Genomic DNA, 27,219 nt, shown 5'->3' on the forward strand with positions numbered 1-27,219 from the left:
TAGTTTTGCAATGTGTGTATTTTTACAGTATGGGCCTAACAGCTGCAAACCTTATTTTGTAGCCCTCTATTAGTTCTGCTACGGCAATAAAGTTACATAAAGTTGCATTGTTTAAATGGTGGCAAACGTACTCTGCACTTAAGCAGAAGTAGACATTGGTGTTGGAAAAAAAAAAAAAAAAAAGAAGACTCCGGTCCAAGGGCGAAAAGTGTACCCAAGTACAGTCGGTATAAATAATTTATTTCCCTCCACGGATTTTTTATTTTTATTTTTTTTAAAATAGGAGCAAAAGATAAGTTTGCTTTCCATTATGAAGTCTTTCTTTTAGATGCTGTATTTGCACGCGCCGTGTAGTAGTTCCCACGCTGCGTGGCCGACTGCTTGAACTGACACACTGCCACACTTTCTCACGCACGCGTGAGAGGGAGCGAAGAAGAGACAGCTCCGGAGGCGCGCGCGCGCCAGCCAGCCACCCGCCCTGCCTGCTTGCGTACGTACGTGCGCGCGCCTGTGGCGACAACGGGCCACGCACGCACGCGGCGGGCGGGCACGCTCGCTGGCTGACTGGCTGGCTGGACGGGTGACGATCATGTGTAGTCCACGCGTCGTTTAAAGTAGGTTAGCGCCAGCCGCAGAGCAGGAAGGAAGAAGCTGCGAGACCGACCAACTCAAGAGTTCACCCCAACGACCCAACCGCAAAAGCAAACCGCGTAGAAACTTTTACATACCGCAAAGTATCGTATCGTGGACGCGCTTTCTTTTTTTTTTTTTTTTTTTGCTCCACGAGCCGTATGAGGAGTTGCTGTTCGGAGCAAGTTCAGTTTTCACCCCGGCTTTTTTTTTTCTCCACCTCACAAGCAAGGAGGAATTTCATGACTCGTATAGAATAAATCGACAACATGAGAGGTAAGTTTGCCGTTACGAGAAAGTTTGGAATTCCTGCAAAAATAATAAGAGGCTGAAATGCGCACTTTTTTGGAAAGCATTTAAACGCACCTTGAAAAATACAAAAAATAGAGAAAAAAATATATATCTTTATTTATGTCAAATATACGTTGCAATTTTGCATCTTTGCACAAAATAGTAAGTTTGTAAGGTGGCTGGTATTATTTTCCGAGTGCGTATGTTGCCTCTCTGGTGACTTTACTGCGGTTATGTAAGAGCGAGAGACGGAATAGCGAAGGGAGGGTGCGAGCTGGTTGATTCAAACCTCCACGAAAGACACTTTACGCGCCTACTTTGTTTAATTTCACCATTTTTTATTTACTTTTAACATCAGCTCCGAGCTTGCCCGAGTTGATTTTCTGACACTAAATATTATCAATGTGTGTCCCACTTGACCACTAAAATTATATATACTAAAAAAAAAAAAAAAGGCTTTACAGTACTGTAAAATATTGCACAAGTGTTTCTTTTTGTCTGTCAAGTGTGTTCTTGTTTTCATCGGTATGGTGGACAATGTGTTACGTAGAGGTGGAGGATAGGAGGTGTTCCACTGACCTAGTTCTGTCATTGAGGATTACTGTTTGTGTGAGTGTGTGTGTGTGTGCGTATGTGTGTGTGTTTGTTGAAATTACTTTCCAATCGAGAAGGATGCTCATCTTTTATTGTGTGCACTCAATATCTATTTGTGAGCATATCTGCACGAGCATGAGCTGACGTAAAAGGAAATTGAACTTTTTGTATTTTTCCACCTCCACCAGTTTCTGTATTCACAAAAACGATTTTTTTTCCTGAGCTATTCGATGGAAAAAGTCACCAATTTGCAGTTTCGTTAACATTCAATGAAATAAAATTCCACAAGATGGTGCCAAAGCTGTGGTGAAAAGGAAAGTAGTAGTTAATGCGAAGGATGTGATTAATTGGCCCCCTCCCTGATTATCGCCACGACTTTTGTTTTTTCCGTGGTAGTGTTCCTTTCCCGTGTATCGCAAGACGTAAGTGTCCGAAGGTGTCCCTGCCGTTGTTATGATGTCAGCGCTGTGGCAAAGCCGGATATGGGCACAGCAAGCCCACATTTAAACCTGAGGCACAGCAGGCTCAAGTTAAGCTCGGTTTCCTCTGTCAGCTTGGGTTACTCATATCAACCCAAGGGAACGAGCGAGACCCGCCACTGCATTTAGTTGGATAGGAAATTTCGGTCGGCGTTGAGCATAGACGAGTAATCCTAATTTGAATCGGTATCAAATCATATGAATTAGTCATATTTCAAAACCAATTTTATATTATTTTAACCTTTTGAGGAATAAAAAGGCTGCCTCATATTAAATGAAAACAAGGGCTAGTTTTTTTCCTCTGACTGCCGCGCTACGATGAAACCAGTCAGCCGTGTTGAGTTCACGAGGATCAAAAGGCCCACCCGGGGGTGCCGCAAAGGTCAAAGGTCGCGCAGTGCTCTCCAAGAACGCCGCGATCCGCGCAACCTTGCAGGAGTTCACAGCGAAACTCGGTATGTGTCAAGGTGCCCTCTCCCCTCGCTGTCGACCGCACGCTAAAATTCCGTTCCGCAATTATCTAGACTCCATTCGTGTTTACAAGAGCTCCGTAAATCAATATTTTGCTTCGACGTTTATTTGGTGGTATCTTGAAGAAAAGTAGTCAAACTCCAAGGCCGCTCCGATATTTTCATTTGTGCGAAATTGAATTCCTCAGTGTGCTTGTCCTCCAAAGCTAACAAATAGCGATGGTCTGATACCTGGAAGCAAAATGATTATTATGGGAAATTATCCAATTTCACTTAATTGGCCTGAAAATGATTCCTCTCATCTTTGCGCGTGTCTATTTTCAATCCCTGTAATACATTTCCAAGCGTGTCATCTTTGCACTCGGCTAAACAACACCAGCTGTCACCCTGCGACTGAGTTTCTGAGTAAATTGAGACGAGATCTTTTATTATTATTTCACTGTATGTACTTTTCATAGTCTTGAGGTTTCTTCCAATGTCAAATATGCGTCTTGGCTCAAAGATTGGGAAACACTGACATAATGCGACGACGGAACGAACCTCGTTCCCGTTTTCCTAATTGGAAATATGGTGAACTGAATAAATGCTAGCGTTTGACGCTAAAGCTACATCCGCGTGAGATAATGATCTCATCTTGACCTACATCGGATCGGTATGTGGATTATTCCCAACCCTTATTTTGACACAGAGCACCTGTTTAAAATTAGGAAATTTTCAATGTCACCAGAAGAAAAAAAAAAAGTCGACTCAGTGCTTATATGCCGCCATTGTTGCCGTAATGAATGTCAGCAGGTGGCTACACAGGTTAATGACGTTTAATTACAATAATTACATTTGCAGAGTTGAGGTCAATGAGGTCATGATTTAGCCGCAACTAATTAGAGAAAATTTACTTGTGTTTATCCGACGGCTAGCCTTTCATTGTATACAAAAAAAAAAAAAAAAAATGGCTGACCTCCTTTTTCGGATGTGTGTTGATGGAAAGATGCCTTGTGGGCATTTTGCGACCGCCAGCATTGCGTTGTGTCTGCATTACGCTTCAAACTGTTCTCTCCCCGTCGGCTGGAAACATTCCGCACCGCAAGTGTAAGTCGATCCGGTGTGCGATTTGGCCCGCTCGCAAATGATGAATTGCCCTGCGGCCATCTTGCGATTCCTGTCAGTCTAGAAAACATGGCCGTAAATGTCAGAATCGCCCCCCCCCGCGGCGTCCGGCTGCACTCGAGGCATGTCACAGGGCTCTGTCACGGGCCCCTTTGTACTTGTCACCTCACACTCGCAGTAATCACTTAAACATTTTTTAACGGGTGTCGGGTCATATTTTGTTTTTCGAGGTAGGTCAGAGAGGTTAAAATGCCGAGTGGCTTCTTAGAAAGACGGTCTCAATCATTGCAAGAAACGTCTGCCTTTACTTGATATGTAATAGAAATAAAACTCAGGCGGCTTTCATTTCCAAAAGTAGGTTAAGTACAGTATTTCAGGTAAGGAGCGGGTAAACAGAACCTTGGACTGTTTGATTAGCTCGGACGAGAGAGCAAAGTCCGCTCTGACAAGCCTTTACAACACTTTTCCCTTCTAAAGTCCTGAGCGAAAAACTGGCGTGACTAAAACGATCACATTTTATAAATAACGTAAATGGTTCAAATCCAAATTTGTGAGTTGACGTTCGTATCCGCTCGGTAAAATGCGTATATAAATATTAGCCCGTCGCGTAGCGTTAAGCTAAGTGCTCAAGTCATATTTGCTTTTGCGCAATCCTGCTAAACCGCCTTGGCGGAGGTAACAAGTTTAATTCCCGTCACACCGCTGCTATAAATTAGCCCCCCTCTCTCTTATCTCATTCATGCTAATAAGTCTTTAGCTTTTATTGCTCGCATGTCGTAATTACACAGACGTTTATTTGCCCGCGGGATCCGTCTAGAGTCGACGGCAAACCGGAGCAAAAAATAGATTTATGAGCACAGCTGAAATTTCACTCTCGATACTTGACATGCTGCAACAAGTCGGGAGCCGCCATTGGCTACAGCTGTTCTTACTCGACTGTAGTTTGACGTTTTGAATAAAGCCAGATGTCGGGCGAGTTTCGAAACAACCACCGACTCGCCGGTTTAAATCTGTCAGCCGTGATATGTTTTGTAAAAGTTGAGGGTCTAGTTAGCCTTAAAATGGGAAGGGGGGGGGGGGGGGGTCCTGGTGCATGAATGGGAAAGTGTGTCAGTGGAACAGCTCAGGCCCGGCAGGCCCGACTTTGCCGCTCAGATGACTGGCAGGTGAGGCGGCGAGTCAAAAGGCACGATGAGAGCGGAGGCGGGCGAAGGAGGAACGTCATTCCGGTTGTCGGGGCAACCACCTTTGAATGCGTGCATTTGTGGAATGCGGCCAGACTGCGGTTATATAACAGGCTGCCGGGAGGGGCGGCGGAGGAGCAATAGAAGGGAGCAGCAAATCCCCAAACTGACATTTATTTATTTTTATTCATTCATATCTTTACAATGCCGGCCATAAAAGCAGATATGTCACCATTGTGCAGGAAGTGCGGATAAAAAAAAAAAAAAAAAAAAAGTTATTTCAATGATAGCTCTAATTTTTTTTTTTTTTTTCTTCAAGTGCGTGACGCACATCTCATCTCTTCCCCAGCTCAATTCTGAGTATTTTATCAAAGAGCCTTTAGAAAAAAAAAATGTGAAAAAGCTTATTTATTTATTTTTTGCCCCAAAAAGGAAAATGTGAGCAGTCAACACAATAGCGGCTTAGTTTGACCAAATTCTCCAAAGTTGTTTTGCGAGATGAGCATTGTGGTCTTCCTAGAGGAGAAGCGAGAGAAGGAGGGGACGGAGAGGCGCGAGCCATGAAACTTTATAACCTCGAGCCTCGGCTAATGCAATTGACCTGCTATTCTGGGCTTGAGGAGGCCCAGCTACTTAGATAAACAACATAATGAAAAGAACATGCTGTTCCTTGCTAAGAAGGCTCAAGCTTCCACAATGAACTGGAGGTGCATAATGTATACGCCGGCTCTCGTGTCAATCACGGAAGGTGCTGGGTTCTCCGTCGTTTTGCACTACCTTTCCACTCGTGACGTTTTTGACGACCTGCTTGACACCATTTCATTAGCGTTGCTTAAATATTGAGTTTTGACAGGTAGCTTATGCAAATGTGTACTTTAAATAAGGACTAGCTAAAAATGCTAACGTGTACTTTAAATAAGAACTAGCTAAAAATGCTAGTCAAATGTGGACGAAATAAAAAGCAAATTCTCTTCCTCAAAAAAGGCGCAGCATTTCCCTCTTTCACTGGTCAGTGTACATTCCATTCCATTCGAGTTGTATTGTGTGGCTGTGACAATCGTTCCAAAAAAAGAATCTTGCGGTACCTTGAGAAAAGATTTGTGCCGTGACCGCGCTCGTAAAGCCGTCATTTTTATCTTAAATCATCTTTCACCATTGGAATGAATTTCCGATGTACGTAACATGGCCACCGGGGGCAGTATAACGATGCAGACAAACATGTTTTTCCACAGAGGATAAAGAAAATATATCTGTAGAATTAGAATTTTTAGTAATCCATTTCTTTCTCTCTCTTTAGCTCAAATCGAAGTGATACCCTGTAAAATCTGCGGGGACAAATCCTCAGGGATCCATTATGGTGTCATCACCTGTGAAGGTTGCAAGGTGAGTCGTCGCTTGCGTCATTGTCATTAAGATTATTACATCTGGAATGCTGCCAAGTATTTTTTTTGTAGCCATCGCCCAACTGAAATCGGATTGTTTTTTGTTCAGGGTTTCTTCCGACGCAGCCAGCAGAACAATGCCATGTACTCGTGCTCCCGACAGAGAAACTGCCTAATCGATCGGACCAATCGCAACCGCTGTCAACACTGCCGGCTGCAGAAGTGTCTCGCTCTGGGCATGAGCCGTGACGGTGAGGACGGTCACGCTCTCATCGTTTACCCGCTTCAAAAGCCGCCTTCCAATAAGATCACGAACAACTGGTGTGCGAAAACAATCATTGCTATTGTGTTGAATAGATAAAATCTTATTTATATAGCGTCCATTGGCGGAACTAGGATTTTTTTTTTTTTGGGGTGGCCACGGGGTGGCTGAGAATATCTCAGAAGATTAGCAAAACAAAAATATTTTTTTTTTATTAGCCCAATATTCTCAGTGAAATATTTATTAAATGTTCCTTACGACAAACCTTTATCTGGTTAGAAAGGTTTTTTTTTTTGTTTATTTAACACAAGTCACAAAAAAAAAAAAACTGACGGGTCGCTCGTTTTCCTCCATCTTGTTTTGCCATGACTCAGAAGACGACTACTTCTGCCGATCAACCGATTCAAGACCAAACAAACACACAGACACGCAAAATATAAACTTAGCACGCAAAACAAGTTAGCAACCATATTTTTTCTTGCATTGTGTCGTGAGCCAAAATTAGAGCTTTACGCAAGCTTGACTTATGCCACCCCTAAGAAAAAAAGAAAATAGAGCAATTACAGTTTTATTTAGCCGTCGCATGCGGACAAGTCAAACTCACAAAGAGCTGCGACCATTGTCGTCCAAACAATAACCCGACTCCAACTTCTTACGTCATTCACCAGGATTAGGCACGCATCCAACACGACAGTAGCTACAACGATTAGCACACTCCATAAAACTCATTTGACATTTCGCAACAATGCCTGAGCTATTTTCGTCAATTCATGTCTACGGCGGCCATTTTATTTTCGCATTTGTGCTTGTCACAGCGGTGAAATTCGGCCGCATGTCCAAGAAGCAGCGCGACAGCTTGTACGCGGAGGTCAAGAAGCACCAGCAGTCGCAAGAATGCGCCGGCGCGGCCGCCCGGGAGGAAAACGGCGACATCGGCGACCACGACCGCGCCTACAGAAGAGTGTCCAGCACCACCCTGGGCGATCTGGACGACTTCAGCATGCTGCCCGACGGCTTGCTGTTTGACCTGCCGCTGACCCCCGAGGACGGGGGCGGCGGCGACTACGGCAGCTTGGACATGCTGGCCGGTAGCGCCGGCAGCAGCTCGTCTTCTCAAAGCTCACCGGAACAGAGCGGCTTGGACTTTATGGAGGGCAATCACGGCATCAAACACGAGTACCAGCTGTTGCACGACTCCGGGCTCTTCTCGCACGCCATCCACAACCCGCTGCCCGAAGGATGCTCCCTGCTTGAACTCGGTGAGCGCTACTTTTCTAACGCATGCGGTAAATCAATCTGGACGGTAATCTTATCGCTGATGTTCTCTTCGTTTCAGAGCACATAACTCAGTGCGTGGTGAAGTCCCACATCGAGACGAGCCAATATAGCACGGAGGAGCTGAAAAGAATGGCGTGGTCCACGTATAGCGTGGAAGAGACCCGAATGTACCAATCGAAGGTAGGTTGATGAATTCAGGAACGTTTCAAATTGACGTCTATACCCGTCATTGGTAGCGAACGGGTTTTCTTGATGTTTTTTTTTTTTTTTTTATATCAGTCGGCTGAAGTGATGTGGCAAGAATGTGCCATTCACATCACCAACGCCATCCAGTACGTGGTGGAGTTTGCCAAGCGCATCTCTGGCTTCATGGACCTCTGTCAGAATGATCAGATTATCCTCCTCAAAGCAGGTCAGTAAGACTTGAAAAACTGCACGTTGGGTTTTTCAGCTGGGAGCTGTTGTCGCCAGGAAGTAGGCCTCTGGCCAATATGGCTCCCCCGCCGTGCGTGTTTATTGCTTGGTTGTAATAGCTGTGCTTATTGTCACATGAAAAGTGCACACGCGGCACAATGGCCTCAAGGGGCCGCCGACGTGACGGAGCTGGACAATCACAAGCACGCAGCGTGACTTGAAAAAGCGCCCCATCTGTGCTCCGGCTGAAGAATGGCGGCCGTTGTTTGGACCGCGTGGCGTCACGCTCTGGAGAATCCGCCCATTGTGTTTCTTTGGATAGCACGGCTCATCGTTTTAGACTCGGATAGATATTTTTAAAAAAATATTTTTTCACAATCGGACCTTCTCGCTCATATCAGCGTATCAAAGGAACGCGTGACATCATCTCGTTGCCAAACCAGATTCACCGGTGATGGCTTTGCTGAGGTTCAAAATGAAACTTAGTTACGCAACTATTTACCTTGTCGTGAGTTTTCTAAGCCACACTATGGTCCAATTATTTTTATTTACGATTTTTTTTCTCCTCCGTCCCCATCCAGGCTGCATGGACGTCCTTCTGATCCGAATGTGCCGGGCCTACAACCCCATCAACAACACCTTCCTGTTTAACGGGAGGTTCGCCCCCGCTCACTTCTTCAAAGCGCTCGGTGAGTGCTTCCATCTTTTCACGCTTCTTCCTCAACCTTGACGTATCCATGACGACGTTTTATTTCCGCTTCCTCCAGGCTGCGACGACCTGGTGGCGGCCGTGTTCGACTTGGCCAAAAGCCTGAGTCGCATTCAGATGTCTGAGGAGGAGATGGCCCTCTTCACCGCCGCTGTGTTGCTCTCGCCAGGTGAGCGAAATTCCATTTGGGACCATCGCTTAATTGTAGAGGCTCGATTAAAATCGATTTTTTTTTTCGTCTTAGACCGACCCTGGCTGACAGATGTGCAACAGATCCAGAAGCTTCAGGAGAAGGTCTACGTAGCCCTCCAGCGCTGCTTACAAAAAGGCGGCGCATCCGAAGAGAAGCTCACCAAGGTACGTCTGCTGTTTGCCACCCCCCACCCGAATATTTTCTCATCGACTTCCTCCTCCTCCAGATGGTGTCCAAGCTCCCCGTCATGAGGTCCATTTGCATGCTCCACATCGACAAACTGGAGTTCTTCCGTCTGGTCCACCCCGAGACGGCGTACACCTTCCCGCCGCTCTACCGGGAGGTGTTTGGCAGCGAACTCACGTTCCCGGACTCCACAGAAGGTTAAGCGTGCGCTCGCTTCAAAACCAAACTGAAAAATCAAAACAGAGAGTCTGCAACACAGACCGTGTGAGGGAGGGGGCGAGCAAGCCAAACCATGTGGCTGCAGCTCGATGACAATCCTGCACACCGCCCCCCTCTGGCACCGCCGCAGCGCCCAAGGGTGCCCGCTAAATCTCTCTTGGAGGGAGATGGGAGAAACCATTCAAGAGTGGCCTAGATAATTTGTATTTTCCAAATGATTTTTTTTAAAAACATATGTGTGCAGTTCTCAGAGCTCCAGTAAGCTACGGTTGAATGTAACGCGGCCCCTTCGAGCATTCAGCACAGCCTCAAGGCCTGTTTCCGAATGTACATACTGAACTTACCTCGCAGATTTTTTTTTTTTTTTTTGTGGTAGCAATCCACCCCTTGTCACTCAGCATCAGTTGTCTCCTTTTGTAATGTTTTCGGCGTGCAAACAAAGCGTTCAAAGGGACCACCAATCAATCTCAGTCCTTTTTTTTTTTTCCCCCTCGTCCAATGCAGGTATTTTTTATTTTATTTTTTCCCCCCTTCAGACACTGAAGTAAATGGGCTCCTTTTGATGCAATCATTACCTCAGTCCCTTTGCATATGCCACTTCGAGGAGAGTCGCAAGAGAGATTGTGAATCTATTTTTAGAGTTTCCATTTTATATATCGATTATCGTGTTTCTATAGTCGTTTGTAGGAGACAAATGCACCCGTGTCGCACACATGCTGCCTGCCTGAAGGGTGTTTAAGCTCTTGACAAAATCCAGGGGAGAACTAATTGGAATTATTTTTTTTTTTTTATCGATGGAACTTGGGACTTTAAATACACTTTTTTTCCCTTTTTTTTTTACAGAAATTAAAATATTATAATAGCTAAAGTTGTGCTATACGACCACAGCATGTTTTGATTGGAGGGGGCGGAGCCAAAGGATAAAGAGTTGACAGATGGGTTGCTGGTTTAGTTAAGCTCCTTAGATGTCGGTTGGAAGGGATTTATTATCTGCGCCAACTCTCACTACAGCGTATTTGTGAATAAGTGAGGTTTACTCCGTTTGACCGTCCGACATTTTGTGACTTGAACACGAAATTTGGAGGCAAATTCGGAGCTCGGTTCTTCAAATTTTTCACTCAACTTTGGAGGTTGCTCAGTCGAATCTTTTGACCCTTTACTACCTCATTCCCTCTCAAACATTCATGCTGAAAAGCTTCTGCACAAGTTGTAGTAGATGCTGACACACACGTCACTCACCAAGTTAGGCCCCGCCTTTTAAAGCGACAGATCGACGATGTAGAATGTGACAATGGAAAAAAATACCCGGAAACTCGCACGCAAAATCATTTGTTCATCCTGAAAATTTTCTCCAAATTCTAACAATGAAAGTAAAAAAAAAAAGAAACTTAAATTGCTAACAGTATTCCGCGCAAGCTAGCACTTGCATAGCGTATTTAGACAATCATACACCGGATGTGAGATATTTTAATCGGATTTGCACGGCACTGCTGGGACAGTGCTGTTGCTCATACGTATGCGCTCAAGTTGCGTTAAAAAAAAAAAATGAAAACAGCGCACACAAAACAAAAACGAGATGCCGTCGTAGTTGCGGCGGCGCAGTGGGATTGTGCAATTAGGCCTTTGTTGCCAAACAGTGAATTTTAAAGTAGCATAGACTTTTTTTTTTTAAGGTTCTTTGGATTCTAATATGATAAATTCAAAGCTGACTCATGCGCAGGGTTGGCCGGATTGTAACAAGGTGCAATACTTTGTCGGAGAATGTTTAATTAAGCACGTTTTTTTTTTCTTGTTTTTTATTATTTCTTTCCCCCTCAATCATTGCAATCCTCCACGCCGCAGTTTTAACGGGACAAAATGTTCCCGGTTGAAGTTCCTCAGGGTGATACTTTGGCTCTCTGTCCTGTCCCGCCATGTCAACGAGGCATTTGGCACCGACAAACTGTAGATGACCTTTGAACCTTGATCACTGTGTACAGTTCTTGTGAATGTTGGATTACAGGAAATATCAAGGAATAGAACCCTTTTGATAATTGTTAATGCAAGACACGTTATAGATTTCATAGGATATTGATACAAATCAAGAAAAATGTTATTAAAAAAAAAGTGAAATGCATATAAAATTATAATCTCTGATCCTTGTCTTGGTTTTGATGTGATCTTCAATTTTGTCATATTTCCCTCCTCAGTCTACGCTAGTGTCCTTTTCGTCTTTCGGAGAGATGTAATTCTATTTTTTTTAAGAGCATTTTTAAATATGTCTCCCTCTTATTTTTTTTGGTCATGATCCTTCTGTATATGATATTGTCACTCTATTTTAAGATATATTATTATTATTAATAATATTGAATCATGATAGTTGTATATGAGAAGTAATTTATGTCATGTTATGGATATAAGAGCCAGAGTGGTTTTTAACACAAGTGTTATTGCACAATGGTGACATGCTTTGTGGGTTTAAGAATGTAATAAAATTCTTTTTACAATTAAAAAAACGCGTTTTGAACTGATTTGTTATTGAAAAGAACAGACTTAATCTGTACACAGTTTTCTTTACTATATTAAATTCAATGGGACTTATTTGATAATGCAGTTTGGTTCCATGATACAATTTCTGTAATCTACCAACAAATTCCAAATACAAATATCGCCATTTCGAGCATATATTTTCACTTTGAAAAGGGGTCAAACTATGTGTAAGTCTTAAATGTAGTACGTTACTGACCCCCTCTGGTCAACAGTGGTATTGTTGCAAAATTGCTTTGTGGGTGGGTGGATGGAGTTTATGAAGTACCTTCGAATACTTTTTAGAAGTTTTTTTGTCCTGTGATTGTTTGATTTATCTATTGCAATCCCGTTTTTGTTCCATTCAGCAATTTTATACATCCATGTACAGATTAATGCTAATATTATTGCCTCGCCAGCCACGAACCACGAGAGTAATACAATTTTTGCCCTCTATGACAAATGCTCCTGTTTATATCTGACGACCTAATAAAAATGTTCCGTGCTTTTATGTTATGTAAGAACAACGAAAACATCTGGCCTGGTAACACAACATGCACTTCCACCCGCAACCACACGGGGGCAGTAAACGCCAATACAAGAGTTCCTTCCCCGCATGCAGAATCATTTCGTTCTGCTGCACATTTGTTTGGGTGATTACGTGGACGTTCGCCACAAGTTTCCACCTCACCAAATTTTACTTTCGGGACAGTTTAGTGTGTGTATGTCCGGTGACAGTGGGACGACTCCCCAGTGGACGTGGACGTGGTCAGTCGGCGTGTCCCGACCCAGTGACGGACGTGTGAGCAGTCCTATGAGACCTCCGAAGCATTTCGACTCGTTTTGCCCCCAACGCCGCGCGACCAACTTCGGACTCGTTCACGCCACGAACTCGCTGTGAAGTTGAAGACACCTCCAACATGTCCGTGGCCGGCTTGAAGAAGCAGTTTTACAAAGCGAGCCAGGTTTGTTCAACTTTTCCTTTCTTGAGACAGTTACCAACACCCCGCTTTGGGTTCGGCTAGCTAACCAACTCCTAGTTAGCTTAGCATTGTAGCTAACGCTATTTAGTTTCTTCTACGGCTAATTAAAACTTTACTTGGGTTTTCTTCATTGAGTGGTGCTACAAAGAAGCAAATATTGCTGTTTATGATGTGTTTTGTGTTTTTTTTGTGTTGCGTTTTTGTCTCCTCTTCCCCACCCTAAGCTAATTAAAGTCGAGGTGAATCTTCCAGGCGCTTCGTTTTCTTTGGATTTATAATACCAAAGGTCAAAAGCTCTTTCGGTCTCCCTGTGAGTCATGACTATGAGAAGTAAACGTAACCAGTTCCAAGTTCAACATACAATTGAATTTGAAAATGTGTCAGCGCTTTCTGGAAGACCTGCTGACCTCCTTTTCACTCCAGATGTGTCCTGTGAAGTCATTTCTTGTTTATTTTAATCCGGGAGGTCAATTGTGGGCCCTCACCGATACCTTTGATCACACAATTGATGAATTTGAGTACTGGTTATTTATTTGAAACATGGATCTTCTTGTACTACTACTATTAGTTCAACCTGGGCGGGGATGCTGTTGAAGAATGTCGTTTTCTTCACCACCCCTGCTGATCTAAGCAGGAAAGCCATTGGGTTTCTGCCTCGAGTTTCCTGTCAGGAACATGCCGAAATCCCTGACGGTTAGAATGTGTTGCAATGTCTGATTAGCTTGTGTGTAAAAGTCGATTGTAAACACGATCAGGAGAACGGCTGAAACAATGGACTGATTTACTCAAATGGCTTGATTGTAAAAGAAGGTGAAAATGAAATATTGCAAAGCATTTAGGAATTAATGTATCAATGATCGCTAATTTAATAGTAATGGTAAAAAGAAAAGGTAAAAATGAGCATATTAAGCCACTAGCTACAGCAAACCACTCTCTTTTTCTAGTATTTATTTATTGAATTAGGTAGACTAAATTATGTCGGTAAATCATCGCCACTCAATGCCAGTCGCAGATAGAACACATAGTGATAAGCAGAACTTTTCGTTTTATTTTGACTACACCTCTTTTGTTTTTCCTCTTCTCAATAACGTTTGACACAGCTCCGATTTTCCTCACGGGAGCCATACGGGAAGTGGGGCTGGATATCAATGCCCAGCAGTGCGTACATCCTTGTTTACCTTTCGCTTTTCTCGTCTGCTTTTACGTAATCATCATCAACTCCAAATGCAAAGATTTTAAAACCAAAACGTGCTACAATATGGCAAATCAAAGATTTTCACAAGGACTGGGAATTGTGCTCTTCCTAAAATGCTTAATTAAGACCATTTAAAAAAACAACAACAACAACTGGTAGTTATGGAATAACGTGACTGTAAACTATGATGCCTCCCACAGTCCGAGCTATTTTCTTCTCCCTAAGTCAGGCGGGATTGTCGACAGACTCACGTCGATTCTTGGCTGCTTGTTTTTTCATCAGTGTGGTGAGCAATTGAGGGTGGCAACAGCTAAAAGTCACTGGTTTTCCTGACATGTTTAATTTTTCCACCGCAAGCTTCTGACATTGCGTGTGACTCGTCCACTTTGCGCTTGTCTGTTTGCAAAAACTCAAAATGGGTTCAGACATTTATTTAGAAAAACTTGCTGTTTTCCATTATGGTACCGCAAACAGTTGGAAGAGGCCTGATGGGATGCCACCAATATGTGAACCGCATATAAATCCGGCGAGGCGGGTTAACTCCCTTGGACAGATAAGTGAACTTGAAGGCCAATTAATTGGGCAAAGGGTGGAAACGGCTGGTATCTCGTGATACGTCTGCTCCTCAAGGCTGCCTTTCAACCTTTTGCCAAATATGCACGAGGCGCTCTGTAATTCCAGACATGACAAAAGCGATACTTAACGCTATTTTTATTTCTGTCCTTCTTGTCACCAGATTGGATAAATACTCTTTTTTTTGTCATAAAACAGATTGCTGATGAAAAAACGATTTGTTACGCTCACAAAGTAGGTCATACAGTTATTTTGCAACCCAGGGCTGTAAATCATCGCCGTTATCTGCTGCCAATGGAGCCTGAAGGAACTTATTGCCGAGTAAAACACACGTACATTGTTTTATTTTAACCCTGGGATTAGAAAATGCAAATCGGCGTTGCCGCTAAACGAAGGCTCTCAACGGTGGCCCAAAGTCAAATGTAATCGTTGTCGAGGGAGCCTTAAATAAACAAGTGCAAAACAAAATCATTCTTTGCTCCTGCGTTGAATTTAGAAAGCACACCCGTTGACACAGCAAAACAACACAAATGTCTGTGGAGCTCGCGTGTGGATGTGTCCATTAGAACCTTATGGGCCTCATTAAATGACCTCATCCTTTCTACTCTCCCCCCTCCCCCACGGCTCTTTGTCTTCCTCTCCTGCCGCTAGATGGTGAGCGAGAAAGTTGGCGGCGCTGAAGGAACCAAGCTTGATGATGACTTCAGAGATCTGGAGCGGGTAAGACAGCTTTGTGTGTGAATGTCTGGAATTCCGTATGATATCGGATTTCTCCTGCGTGTAGAAGGTGGACGTGACCAGTAAAGCTGTAGCAGAGGTGATCTCCAAAACCTCTGAATATCTCCAGCCCAACCCCGGTGAGAAGGCAGAGGAATGTTTGCAGCTGTAAATTTTAGAAGCAAGATCATCAGCTTCCTTTTCCTCCCGCAGCATCTCGGGCCAAACTCTCCATGTTGAACACCATGTCTAAAATCCGAGGTCAGGTGAAGAACCCCGGCTACCCCCAGGCCGAGGGGCTGCTGGGAGAATGCATGACCAAGTATGGAAGAGAACTAGGAGAGGAGACTAACTTTGGTGAGATGGACTTGTGGGCACGGCTTTAAATGCTTCCAATCAATGCCATCTTTTTTTTCTGTCTCCAGGTGGCGCGCTCGTGGAAGTGGGCGAAGCCATGAAGAGAATGGCCGAAGTCAAAGACTCGCTGGATATCGACGTCAAACAGAACTTCATCGATCCGTTGCAAGGCCTCTGCGACAAAGACCTGCGGGAAATTCAGGTTTTTCTTCACCACGACACCGTGCGTCTCGTTTCCCGAGGACGTGGATGACGTAACTCTGTCCGTCCGCAGCACCACCTCAAAAAGCTGGAAGGCCGCCGCCTGGATTACGACTACAAAAAAAAGCGGCAGGGCAAGATCCCCGAGGAGGAAATCCGACAGGCCCTAGAGAAGTTTCACGAGTCGAAGGAGGTTGCCGAGAACAGCATGTACAACTTGATGGAGACTGACGTGAGGACCCCGTTATTAACTTCGGCGTGCCGTGGGGGCGCTCGTTTTGCTTACCCCCTGTGAATTTGTGCGAGTAGATCGAGCAGGTGAGCCAGCTGTCGTCACTGGTGGAATCCCAGCTGCAGTACCACCGGCAGGCCGTTCAGGTTCTGGAAGAGCTGTCGGATAAGCTCGGAGAAAGGTGATTCAATATTGTCTTTTTGAAGAGCAAAGATATTTAGCCAAATTGCCTTCACTTTACGCTAACGCTTCAAACGGGGTCGTGACCTTTCCGAACAGGATGACCGAGGCCCAGTCTCGACCGAGACGCGAATACACGCCCAAGCCCAAACCGCTGTTTGATTTTGGAGAAGACAACCACTCCAACGGGGGCTACTCCACTTCAATGCCCCTGCCGCCTTCTCGTAATTCAGGTGAGCCACTCGGAAGGAGATGAATGTTTTTTTTTTTCTGAAATGTCCGGCGATTCTGGGAAATCCGCAGCATCGATCCAAGGACACGTCTGTTTCGGTGAAAACGAGTGGATAAACATTCCAGCTATTTCCTACGTGATTGCACAAGACCTGCATGAGTCAGTGCAGCACAGCATAAATATGTCACACACACACACACACACACATCTGTAGTGTTTACATGCGTGTGCGCGCGGGATTTTTTTTTTGGCCTGCCATTGTCCGACTGACCTTGTTCCTCTTCCCCCTGACATCACCAGAACCGTCGATTCTCCGGCCCAGATTGTTTTTCCGGAAGCAAACGTTTTGTGAGTCAGAGTGGGCGGAGCATGAATTTCTCCTGGGGTTTTTTTTGGTTTGAGTTTCTATTTTTCTTTTTTTTAACGTGTGAAAAGTAGGAAGCAGAACACACACTAAATCGTTGGTGCGTTTCACCACATGCGCTTCATTTTTTTCTTTGCTAACGCTGCACGTGGTGAAACAAATCCACATCCTGTGGTCTGAGCAAAGTCTGCTTTTTTTATTTTTCAAAAAAAAGGAACTCAACTCACCACAATTTGAATAAGGCGGTGTCGAAACACGTCTGTGCTTTGCATTGCATCACGTAAATCATCTTTAGGTTTTTATACTAAAGTGAAATATCTTTTTGAGACGTAAGGCTTTGTTACAGACAACAGGGCTGATTAGCTATTTACGCTTCTCAAGCTCGACTGCCACGTCACACAATGAGTGAATTGTGTGGAGACAATTGCGTAGTTTGTTTGTGCATGGAGCTCCTGTGTGCGCTCTGCTGCTCTTCGATCAGTGATGTGTGTGTATGGATGGGGGGGGGGGGGGGAACGAGATAACAAGAGGCAGAGATGGGGAAAGTACTCACACTACCTAAGTAAAGATACTTAATATTTAACTTTTTCATGTAGAAGGCGCCAAAGTAATACTTTTATGCGAGCCGGTGCATTAAAACCATTGACAAGAGGAGACGCCACCACTATGTTGTGACACTATTTGGTAAAAGTCGTGTTTTTTCCCCTCCCACCTTGACCGCAGCCCCGGAGCAGCCCAGCTGCAAGGCGCTCTACGATTTTGAGCCGGAGAACGAGGGCGAACTGGGCTTCCGCGAGGGCGACATCATCACGCTGACCAATCAGATCGACGAGAACTGGTACGAGGGGATGCTCAACAGTCAGTCTGGCTTTTTCCCTCTCAACTACGTGGAGGTGCTGGTTCCGTTACCCCAATAAGGCGCGCGGGAGGGCGGGTTGGGAGCTAGGCCTCGGACAGACCCCGGCGTGGTCCACACTAGATCCAGTTCCACTTGGAGGATGGACTCTTGAGACCTCCCTTTGATTTTTAGACCGAGACAACGTAAGCATGCAACGCTCAGGTTGACGCAATACGCCCCCCCTCTGTTTCAAATCTGAGCTGACACCTGCTGGCCACTCTGACAATTGCCTTTTTTATCTGACTGAGGTATTGAACCACACCGTCGCCGTCTAGTAACACTTGTGCAAGGCTGTTTGCGCATTTATTTCATATCCCTCAGGTTGGTGTGCAAGTGTCCTCACTAGTGAGACAGTTAAGTGCACTCGTAGAATGATTGTGTCTTACTTGGAACGTTTGTCCCACTACTTCTATTTCCATGTCCTTGATATCTATTCATGCATTTTTGTAGCCTTAATCTCTATTTTAAAATCCATACTATATTTTTTTCCCCATCACTAGAAAGTACAAAAGTTGCCTTAATGGAAAAGCATCATTTTTACTCAGTGAGGCGTAGTAAAAGGAAATACCAAGATTTCTTAAAATGGGTACCAATGTAAACAGCAGGGGCCCCAACATTGAACCCTGTGGGACACCATACAAAAGTGAGGAAGAGCAGGACTCAAGAGCAACCAAGGCTAACTCAAGTAAGACACTACTACTGAATCTTGCTAAGGACAAAGGGCGGATATGGAATAAATGCTCCAAATAGCCACCGGTTAACCCTTCAGTGTTTTGTCTTTTTAATGGTTTAGTCCGCAGCGTTTTTATAAAAGCATCTCAATGATGCTACCGTCACTTGACAAGTGCACTTTTGTTTCATTGTGCACTCCGACTTGTCGCAGAGGCCGTTTTACACACGCAGTGCCTGAAAAGACGACGCTGCTGGCAGCGTTTCCGTCTTTCTGTCCGTAATGTGAAACTCCTGCTTCCCACTTAAGAGGTATTGCTTTTAAACCCATGTGATGTTTGTCATTTCAACTCTTCCTGTACTCTGAATACAAGTGGAAACACCAAAGTGGAACCTTTTTAATCATGACAACTTTCAACGGTAAAATGTCATCTCATGAAACGCCGCTAGCCTAATTGCTACCATGATGCGAAAGGCCTGAAAGAAGCTAACAGATGTTAGCGTTGACATTTCATCAATGCACCTTATGCCCAGGAACGTTTCAAACTCCATTTCAAAAGTTGAAATGAGATGACATTTCCTCCACTCACCTCAACATTGGCCGCAAAATGGCGTCAAAGCATCTATTTTATACTTGACAAGGCTTTGGCAGTCACTGGCTTTTTTTTTTTCCTGGTATTGTGTTCCACTTGGGAGCTTCCACTCCACAAAAATCCATTTATATATATATATAGTTGAGGATTCCAGGTCAAAGGGAAAACATCAAGGGAATGCTTTGAATCGGGAATGTTTTTACAATTTTTTTTTTTTTTTTCCAGTCCACGTTTGTGCATTTACCACCCCCAGAACCAGACTGCCACTGTGTTTTGGACCTTGTCTAATATGTTTACACCTGGTATTGGAGCACTGTTTATGGATTGTTTTGAGTGCCTTTGGAACAGAAAGGTAGGAAACCAAAAACTAATGTCCACAATTTTCAATTTTTTTTAACCTTTGGCACTTTTTTGTGCGTGTGCTCATTGCGGCACTTTTATGACACTACAGGTTGATTTGTCACATATATACACACAGCTAACTAATTGTTTTGCATATATTTTAGCTGTTTTTTAAAAAAGTCCCATTCGTTTCCTGATTGTAAAGCGCTATGTTTTGTGTAGTCGGTCTTAAATATTCTACGGAATCGCATTAAACATATTCAGGTTCGCGATAGTATTATTTTTATATCCAAAACCATTACAAAAAGTGCATGTAGTCCTTCATTAATTATCGTTGTACCTTGTCAAATGTTAGACGTAAGCCGCCATTTTACCAACGAGAACTGAATTTAACCACAATTTATTTGTCCTTTATTACTATTATATTCCTATGTGCATCTTTCCCGACCCTCTCTACTTCTTACAATAAACAAAAGGCAAAAAAAGGAAATGTGAATTTATTTTCTGATATTGGACAAAAAGATTTATACAAAAAAAAAGACAGATGTGTTTTAAATATTTCCAGTGTGTATTGGTAGAAAGGTTTTATGGAACAGCAATCAGCAGGCTTAAGGCATCACTCTGTTCTCATGCAGGTGGAGTAATAAATTAAAAAAGGGAAACAAGTACAATTCAAAAGGTGATCACAAACTTTTTTTTTTCCTCCCCCCAGACCGCAAAACTTGAAACCCTGTCATTGATACAGTGAAATCACCTCAGTGTAACCTCAACAAACATAATAAACAAAAATGACATCAGACTTTCGTCTCACTGAGCGGCACTCAGCTGGCTGTAGACGTGCTCCAGGATCTGGGAGTAGGCCTGGTCCTTGGGGGCGTGACAACTCAGTGAGCCCTTTAAATGTGACAGTGAGGAAGTTCAAAAAAAAAAATCAGGGGCCTAAACCAATAAAATGTACCTTAATGACTAATTTAAAAATAAATATCTAATGCAAATGTATTCTCACCTTGATCTTGTCCATCATGGTGGTATCGGGACACCAGTACTGGTGGAAGTGGACGAGGTCAGGCGCGTCCTTGTAGAAATCCACCAGCAGCACCTGTAAATATTTTGCGTTCAGGGCTCTTTCTCACCAAATATCACGCTCGGCGCTGTTATACCATCTCGTTGAGGACGTCACTGGTGAGAAAGTTGTCCTGAACATACGTGACCTCCACAGCCACGGGGATCCCGTAGTCGCTAGGCCTTTGCTGCGATCAAAGACGGTAGAAAAATATAACGAGGTCCGCAAACGGGTAAGCTCGCCTGCCGTGCTCACCTCAGGCGGAGGTACGACCCAGAACGGTGTTATAGTGGAGGCCACACCTTGATTGCCGTGATAGTACGGTCCTGAAAAACAGTTAATTGTGAAACAACTTGTAATTGGAGCCCAATTTTTTTTCAAGAGCAAATATTGGGCCAATCCACCAGGCCTATTTGTAACATTCCAAAAAGTCCCAAAGCACAGGTACCGCAGATGACGCCCAAGCACGGCTGGAAGCCGTTGTTGGAGCCCTGCAGCCTCAACTGGTGGTCCATCTGCGAGTCGATGTCCTGCAGCGACGGCAGGGCTGGACCCCGAGGGTGACTGTGGTACCAGCCCACCAACGACAAGCCGCGCATGAACAGGTTCTGGCAGATCTGGATATGTCAAGGTAAAAAACAAAGTCAGAATATTTGTGTGACTTTCTGTGTGAGAGAACTATGTGTAGTACCTCCTCCTCGACAGCAGAGGCAGCTTCTCTGTCCGCCAGCCTCGTTCGGCAAGGGAACGCCCGTAAAACGGTTAGCACTGAAACGACACCAAAAGATTTAGATTTGATGGATAATATTTATTTTTTTATCTTGAGTCAAACCCACATTGTGTGTTTGTGTCCCAACGTCCTCCCAGGTATCCCACCACCTCACTGGTGGTCAGGTGACAGTGGAAGTCCTAGTAAGGAGATGCATATAGTACCTTTGAGATTTCTTTCCAGCCCACCTTGAGACTCCGATCCCAAAAGTTAGTAGTGTACGTGTTTGGACGTTACCATCAGCAGCAGCACGTTGCTGGACACGGCCACGTTGAAAGGCTGGAACCTGTTAATGGCCGAAAAGGCCGACAGCTCCACCAGCGTGTGAGGGTCTCTGAGGATGGAAGGTGAGCTCGTTAGCGCCCTCTGGTGGACTTGCTAAACATTGACCCAGGGCAACTTTTAGGAAGTGGCTACCTGGTAACGTCCCTCGTCCCCAGAGTGCAATATCTGACTGGGATCCTCTCCCGGTCAGTTCTCCTCGGGGCCATAGCGTCTGGAACAAAAAGCAAATGTGTCCCCATGATGAAATGAACTGAAATTACGTTTCGATTACATTCAAATTTAAAAGTACAAACGTAAGATTTTAATGAGAATTTCAGTGCAAAGGTCTCTTGGATGAAAATGTAAGCACTTTTCCTTTCTCTTCCATAAAAAATGTCAACTAACACATAGTCAAGTTACAGAACCTGCCTCCGCCCGTCCCTGAAATAGGAAACAGATTGCCGAGCAGAGGAGAGACTTAACAAAGAAGAAAAAAAAGATACCATGTAATCCTCCAGGTTTGTTGTTTTTGTTCTTGTCTTCAGTTTGCATGGCTGACTTGCCTTCCTCTTCATCCTCGTCGTCGTCTTCCTCGCTCACCAGGCTCTGATGTCAGCAACACGACGTAGCGTGAAGAGACCTATTAATTTCTTGAACAACTTGTAGGTCTGGTGATTGCATTAGTTGACATTTCAGCCAACTTCAAACTTTTGCGGTCCCCCTCATATTTTTACTTTACACGGTGTACTCACCATGTCAGCGCTGGGCTGGTACTTGTGCAGCCAGGTGGTTTTGTACTGGGCCAGCTTCTGTCCGCGGTAGCGCACCGACGCCCAGCCGCAACCGGACTTCTTGGCCGGGTTGACCAGACGCTTACAGTGAGTGGCCCAAGCACTCGGCGAGTTGAAGATCTGACCCGTCTCCACCCAGCGGATTTTGCCGTCGTTCAGCAGGTCCCCGATGAAGTTCTTACCCTGAGAGTCAGACCCAAAGTTTTCTTTTCAGCCTGCTGCTACGTGCTGTTTTCTTACCAGGTAGTGGATGGCCAGCACGCCATCACCGGGCTCCACCAGGCCGTCCTTGAGGAGCACCCGCAACGTGATGCCCCGCCGGGTGAGCAGCGAGCTCCGGCCCGAGCTGCAACGCAAGTCGGTCTCTTCGCCGCCGCTCAGTTCCTCCTCCTCGTCCTCGCCACCGTCCTCCACCACCTGAGGTGAGCTGGGCACCTCTGGGCAGAACAAAAAGGTAGCAGTACCGTGTCAATAAATCTAATCTCCCTTCCAATTAAATAGTATCCTGAAATTTACAAACAATACAAAATGCTATAAACAGGATTCAAATAGCATCTGACTATTATAATACTTGAAGCGGTGTAATTATAGAATAACAATATTAACTGACAAATATTCTTTATCCTCTGTGGAAAACGATGAGTAAAATATTTCTAGTTTTCCGAGTCACTTGGTTCATGTCTAATGGTTGGCTGCTAAAATAAACATTTTACTTTTCTTCCAGGAAGCAAAAATATTTTTTTCCCAAACAGTAAAATGTCAAACAATCTCCTTAAATGTCTGACTGGTTAAAGTGTTTTATTGTGGTTGCTACATGCTTAATTAATCGCATCCCGTTTTGTTTTGGTTTTTTTAAAGGGACAAAACGACCCCCCCTAAATGGAGCGTCTCCTTTAACTGTGGCTTAAACCACTGCCTTTGTTTCCCCTTCCCTTCCCGGCAAAGGAAGCGGCCTGCTGCGCCCCTCTTTCCTTAATTCGCCCCCCAGCCTCGGGATGATAATTAAAGCCCACTTTCATTCATCCTCCTCACCCATGATGGCTCCGAGTGAGCCGGGAACGAGTCGCTCCAGCTCGGGAAGCGGCCGCTTGAGCGTGCAGTCGGTACGGAGGCTTTCTCTCTATCGCTAGCGGTCGGCGATGCGCCTTCTTCCCGTGCTCCCGGCGGCTCGGGTTGTTGTGGAAAAGCATAAAATGAAGGCTCCGTCGTGGTCGTTTCCTTGTTGTCTTGCTTTAATGTCGGATCCCCTCCCCTTTCTTCTTCCTCCTTGTCACTCTCTCCCTGGGCGCCAGCTGCCATGCTGACGACCACCCACCTCCCCCCGGACACTGTTGTCCACTCCGATTATTCCCATTTATACACCCCCAGAACAGAAAACGTGCTAATTAATAAATCATAAATAATGTAAACAGTGTAGCTGGAAAAATACACCACTTGAAAGTGCAATTTTAAATGCGCGATGAATATTACGGGGTGTTTTCAAGCGATAAGCACCGTACAGTGATAAGGAAAGTTTAGAAAACTTTGCAATGTTTAAACTTTAAAGACAGTTTCCATACAGGACGCCCAAGTCTCAAAGAAAAGCACTTTCCGGGGATTTCGCCAGCAGAGGGCAGCAAATTTCCAGTTTTTGGGTCCGACCATTGCCAGCGGGTTTTTAGCGACACATGCTGGTTGGATAAGGTACTGCTCTACTCCTCATGGGTGTATTTTAACTTCTTGGAATGAAAGTTATTATACAAAGTAAATGCCTACAATCGACGGCGATAGCCACGCAAACATGTACATATTTTAACACGAAAAAAATATTTAAATCACAGCTTTTGTTTTTACCGGATCTAACGTCACGCCACAAGTGTTCCCTCGCAGCTGATTGGACAAGCGTCGAAGAAGGGGCGTTTCTTTAAATTAGCGCCAGTGGAAGTAAATAATCCATGTTCCTGTTAAAACAGTGGCAAGAGAAAATAATAATTTCAATTTTCAGATGTGTGCATCACGTTTAACGATGCGTAGAATTAAGAAAGAAGCTCTTGAACTAGTGGAAAACGTCAAACCGAAGCGGAAAAGGCAGCGGACGCCTGGAAAAGAAGGTAATTATTACAGTTTGACAAAATGAGAAAAAGCAGACCTGCTCAGTGAACTCATAACCTAAACCAAATAAGTATTTAATTTTCCTCCACGTAACTTATATACAAGTAAACTGAGTGATCAAATCGACCATTCACTGCAAAAGTCAAGATAGCCAGCAAAAATTAAATTTCCAAATTTCTCCCTTAACATCTATACCACGCTTTTTTACATCATGCTGACTTTTCTCCTGCAGAAGAACCCTCGGGTGCTGTTTCGCCCTCCGTCTACCACACGTTCTGTGACCCCGAGGATGTTCGTCACCTGCGGACTCATCTCCTCAGATGGTACGACCTGGAGAAGAGAGAACTGCCATGGAGGACTCTGGTAAGAAATAATCGATTTTTGTAACCCGCTTCACGAGATCCTCGCTTCTCAAATACAGATGCAAGTTGTTTTTGAGTTTCTTAGGTCTGACCCTGTATTACTCCAACAGGCGCTAATCGAACCTGATGTCAACATAAGGACATATGCAGGTCTGGTCAATACCGTCATTGCATCACCCACTCACCACTGCTTCTGAAGATGTTTGTCTTTTCTTATTCAAGTGTGGGTGTCGGAGATCATGCTGCAACAAACCCAAGTCGCCACGGTGATAGACTACTACACAAAATGGATGAAGGTGCACATTTCAGTTAGCGTGTGTGGGGGTAATACCAGTTTGTTGTAAAGTTGTGTGAATGTTTTCCAGCGTTGGCCCAGAGTTTCGGATCTCGCGGCTGCGACACTAGAGGTGATCACTAAAGCATCGGTTAAAAAACTGAATTGGGATTGAAACTATTGATTTTGTTCACGAGCAGGAGGTGAATCAGATGTGGGCGGGCCTTGGTTATTATTCACGGGGGAAGCGTCTGCACGAAGGTGCCCAAAAGGTGAGTCACGGGGGCTTTATTTAAAGGTGTATCGAAAATGCCACTTTTATGCCGACAGGTGATGTCGGAGCTCGACGGCCGGATGCCCGAGACGGTGGACGAGCTGCTCAGAGAGCTTCCAGGAGTGGGTCGCTACACTGCCGCGGCCGTCGGCTCCATCGCACTAAACCAAGTCAGCTAGAAAACACATGAATGCCTTTTGATGCCTGGAAGTAATCACATCCCTGGTCGCCTAGGTTACCGGAGCCGTGGATGGCAACGTAATCCGGGTCCTGTGTCGCGTGAGGGCCATCGGGGCCGACTGCACGAGTCCTGCAGTCACAGAGGCCCTTTGGTAAGAATAAGTTCTCTGAGTGCCGGTGATGTGAATTGCCGTCAACACCAAGTGGTTCTTTCTGCTCTGCTGTCTTTCAGGACTCTGGCGAATACTCTGGTGGACCCAAAGCGACCAGGGGACTTCAACCAGGCCATGATGGAGCTTGGGGCCCGAGTCTGCACGCCAAAGGGACCCCTGTGCGAGCAGTGTCCTATACGCTCTCAGTGCCACTCTTACCTCAAGGTATAAACGTATTCACACTATTTACTTAAGTACAAATACTTCAGTGGCGAGTGCATTTTGTGTGTAGGTTCAAGCCAAACGAGAGCAGAATTCCAAAAGACTTTTGGGGGAAAAAGACACAAAGCCTCCAGCTCTTCAAGACATTGAAGATTGCAGTAAGTCATCTTCCTTTCTCCCCACCAGAGTTTTTTTTTTCATCTGACTTCTCTCAGGTGCAAGTGGAATATGCCCACTATGTCCACTTGACCCCTGGGATGAGGAGTTGGGGGTTCAGAACTTCCCAAGAAAGCCGGCCAAGAAGCCCCCCAGGGTGGAGCGGACATTAACGTGTGTGCTGACTCGACATGGAGAAGGAGGCCAGGAGGAGTTCCTGCTCAAGCAAAGACCAAATAAAGGTTTGAACTCATGTCTATGTTCGACTTTGACGTGTCTCAAAATACACGTGGTTTTGTCAGGTTTGCTGGCAGGCTTGTGGGAGTTCCCGAGTCTTTTGTTGGAAAAGGAGGACAAGTCTGAAAAGAAACAAAAGGCGGCGCTGTGTGCCCACCTCGACAAACACTTGGGAGCACCGTTGATTGACAGCTCCCTTCAGTATGTGGGAGAAGTAAGTTCAATTGGTTGCTCATATTTCCTAAACGAAGAAGGAATCAATTGCTTCCTAAATTTGTTGTTTCCCGTCATAGGTGCCTCATATCTTCTCGCACATCCACCAGACATATGTGGTCCACACTTTGCACCTTGGAGACGCCGAGGCGGTTCTGCGGACGGGAGACGTGAGGTGGATCAGCAGGTCGGCGCTGCAGGAGGCCGCCGTGTCTACGGGAGTCAAAAAGGTCACTTACAGCAAGTTCTAGAAATCCACAACACAACATTTGCAGATTTAAACAAATGTGTGCTAACTGTCATCCAGATTGTGAAGCTTTGCGACTCTGCAAAACTTCAGAAGGAGCTCAACTCTCCAGTAAGAATTCCTCTCCTTCTGTGGCTTATGAAGCCACACAAAGCCCTTAATACTGCAAGTGATAATAATAATGATAATAATTTAAAAACTTGTGACACTTAGGATGCAAAGAGGCAAAAGAAAAGACCAGTACGAAGTACAAGGAAAGGCAAAATGAAGGCAACCAGTGGTAGCAACAAGCAACTGTCACTCACGACTTTCTTCAGAACCCCCAAGCAGGAACCTTGCTGAAAGTTTTTAATTTTTTCTGTACAGTGTCATCTATATATGTCTCTGAATCAAAGTTAAACTAGATTTTAATTGCCAATAAAATTACTTTTTTAAGTCCAGGCACGACTGTGAATGGGTTAGACTCCTCGCTATCTTGATCCCTATCA

General features: G+C 44.8%; 4 protein-coding genes across 5 annotated transcripts; 3 read left to right on the plus strand and 1 right to left on the minus strand.

The window, feature by feature from the left end:
- Positions 1 to 523: 523 nt before the first annotated feature.
- Positions 524 to 11,890, plus strand: rorca (RAR-related orphan receptor C a). Its single transcript, XM_049719047.2, has 10 exons — positions 524 to 906; positions 6,050 to 6,135; positions 6,244 to 6,385; positions 7,212 to 7,655; positions 7,733 to 7,854; positions 7,954 to 8,086; positions 8,670 to 8,777; positions 8,856 to 8,966; positions 9,042 to 9,154; positions 9,217 to 11,890. Exons 1-10 carry the CDS (start codon positions 900 to 902, stop codon positions 9,376 to 9,378), a joined length of 1,428 nt encoding a protein of 475 aa, XP_049575004.1. The 5' UTR covers positions 524 to 899; the 3' UTR covers positions 9,379 to 11,890.
- Positions 11,891 to 12,504: 614 nt separating this feature from the next.
- Positions 12,505 to 19,926, plus strand: sh3gl1b (SH3-domain GRB2-like 1b). 2 transcript variants are annotated; one of them, XM_049719178.1, is made up of 10 exons: positions 12,505 to 12,865; positions 15,303 to 15,371; positions 15,436 to 15,508; positions 15,582 to 15,725; positions 15,794 to 15,927; positions 16,000 to 16,158; positions 16,236 to 16,339; positions 16,438 to 16,571; positions 16,871 to 16,918; positions 17,658 to 19,926. In XM_049719178.1, the coding sequence occupies exons 1-10, from the start codon at positions 12,821 to 12,823 to the stop codon at positions 17,849 to 17,851; spliced, it is 1,104 nt and encodes a 367-aa protein (XP_049575135.1). In that variant the 5' UTR covers positions 12,505 to 12,820; the 3' UTR covers positions 17,852 to 19,926. The 2 variants fall into 2 exon arrangements, with proteins under 2 accessions (XP_049575135.1, XP_049575138.1); XM_049719181.1 differs by lacking the exon at positions 16,871 to 16,918 and having other exon boundaries at positions 12,509 to 12,865.
- On the minus strand, positions 19,918 to 23,505 carry mpnd (MPN domain containing). Its single transcript, XM_049719098.1, has 13 exons — positions 23,356 to 23,505; positions 22,564 to 22,760; positions 22,285 to 22,506; positions 22,036 to 22,138; positions 21,686 to 21,764; positions 21,506 to 21,602; positions 21,336 to 21,408; positions 21,191 to 21,267; positions 20,948 to 21,116; positions 20,755 to 20,825; positions 20,597 to 20,686; positions 20,443 to 20,535; positions 19,918 to 20,330 (listed from the first exon to the last, which is right to left on the minus strand). Exons 1-13 carry the CDS (start codon positions 23,357 to 23,359, stop codon positions 20,244 to 20,246), a joined length of 1,362 nt encoding a protein of 453 aa, XP_049575055.1. The 5' UTR covers positions 23,360 to 23,505; the 3' UTR covers positions 19,918 to 20,243.
- Positions 23,294 to 27,171, plus strand: mutyh (mutY DNA glycosylase). Its single transcript, XM_049719015.1, has 17 exons — positions 23,294 to 23,426; positions 23,885 to 24,006; positions 24,308 to 24,413; positions 24,647 to 24,777; positions 24,887 to 24,926; positions 24,999 to 25,072; positions 25,142 to 25,183; positions 25,251 to 25,322; positions 25,381 to 25,494; positions 25,559 to 25,656; positions 25,737 to 25,881; positions 25,949 to 26,036; positions 26,094 to 26,276; positions 26,337 to 26,485; positions 26,565 to 26,714; positions 26,792 to 26,842; positions 26,945 to 27,171. The coding sequence occupies exons 3-17, from the start codon at positions 24,308 to 24,310 to the stop codon at positions 27,071 to 27,073; spliced, it is 1,572 nt and encodes a 523-aa protein (XP_049574972.1). The 5' UTR covers positions 23,294 to 23,426; positions 23,885 to 24,006; the 3' UTR covers positions 27,074 to 27,171.
- The last annotated feature ends 48 nt before the right edge of the window (positions 27,172 to 27,219 follow it).

The sequence above is a fragment of the Syngnathus scovelli genome, chromosome 10 (assembly GCF_024217435.2).
Source record: "Syngnathus scovelli strain Florida chromosome 10, RoL_Ssco_1.2, whole genome shotgun sequence".
NCBI lineage: Eukaryota > Metazoa > Chordata > Actinopteri > Syngnathiformes > Syngnathidae > Syngnathus > Syngnathus scovelli.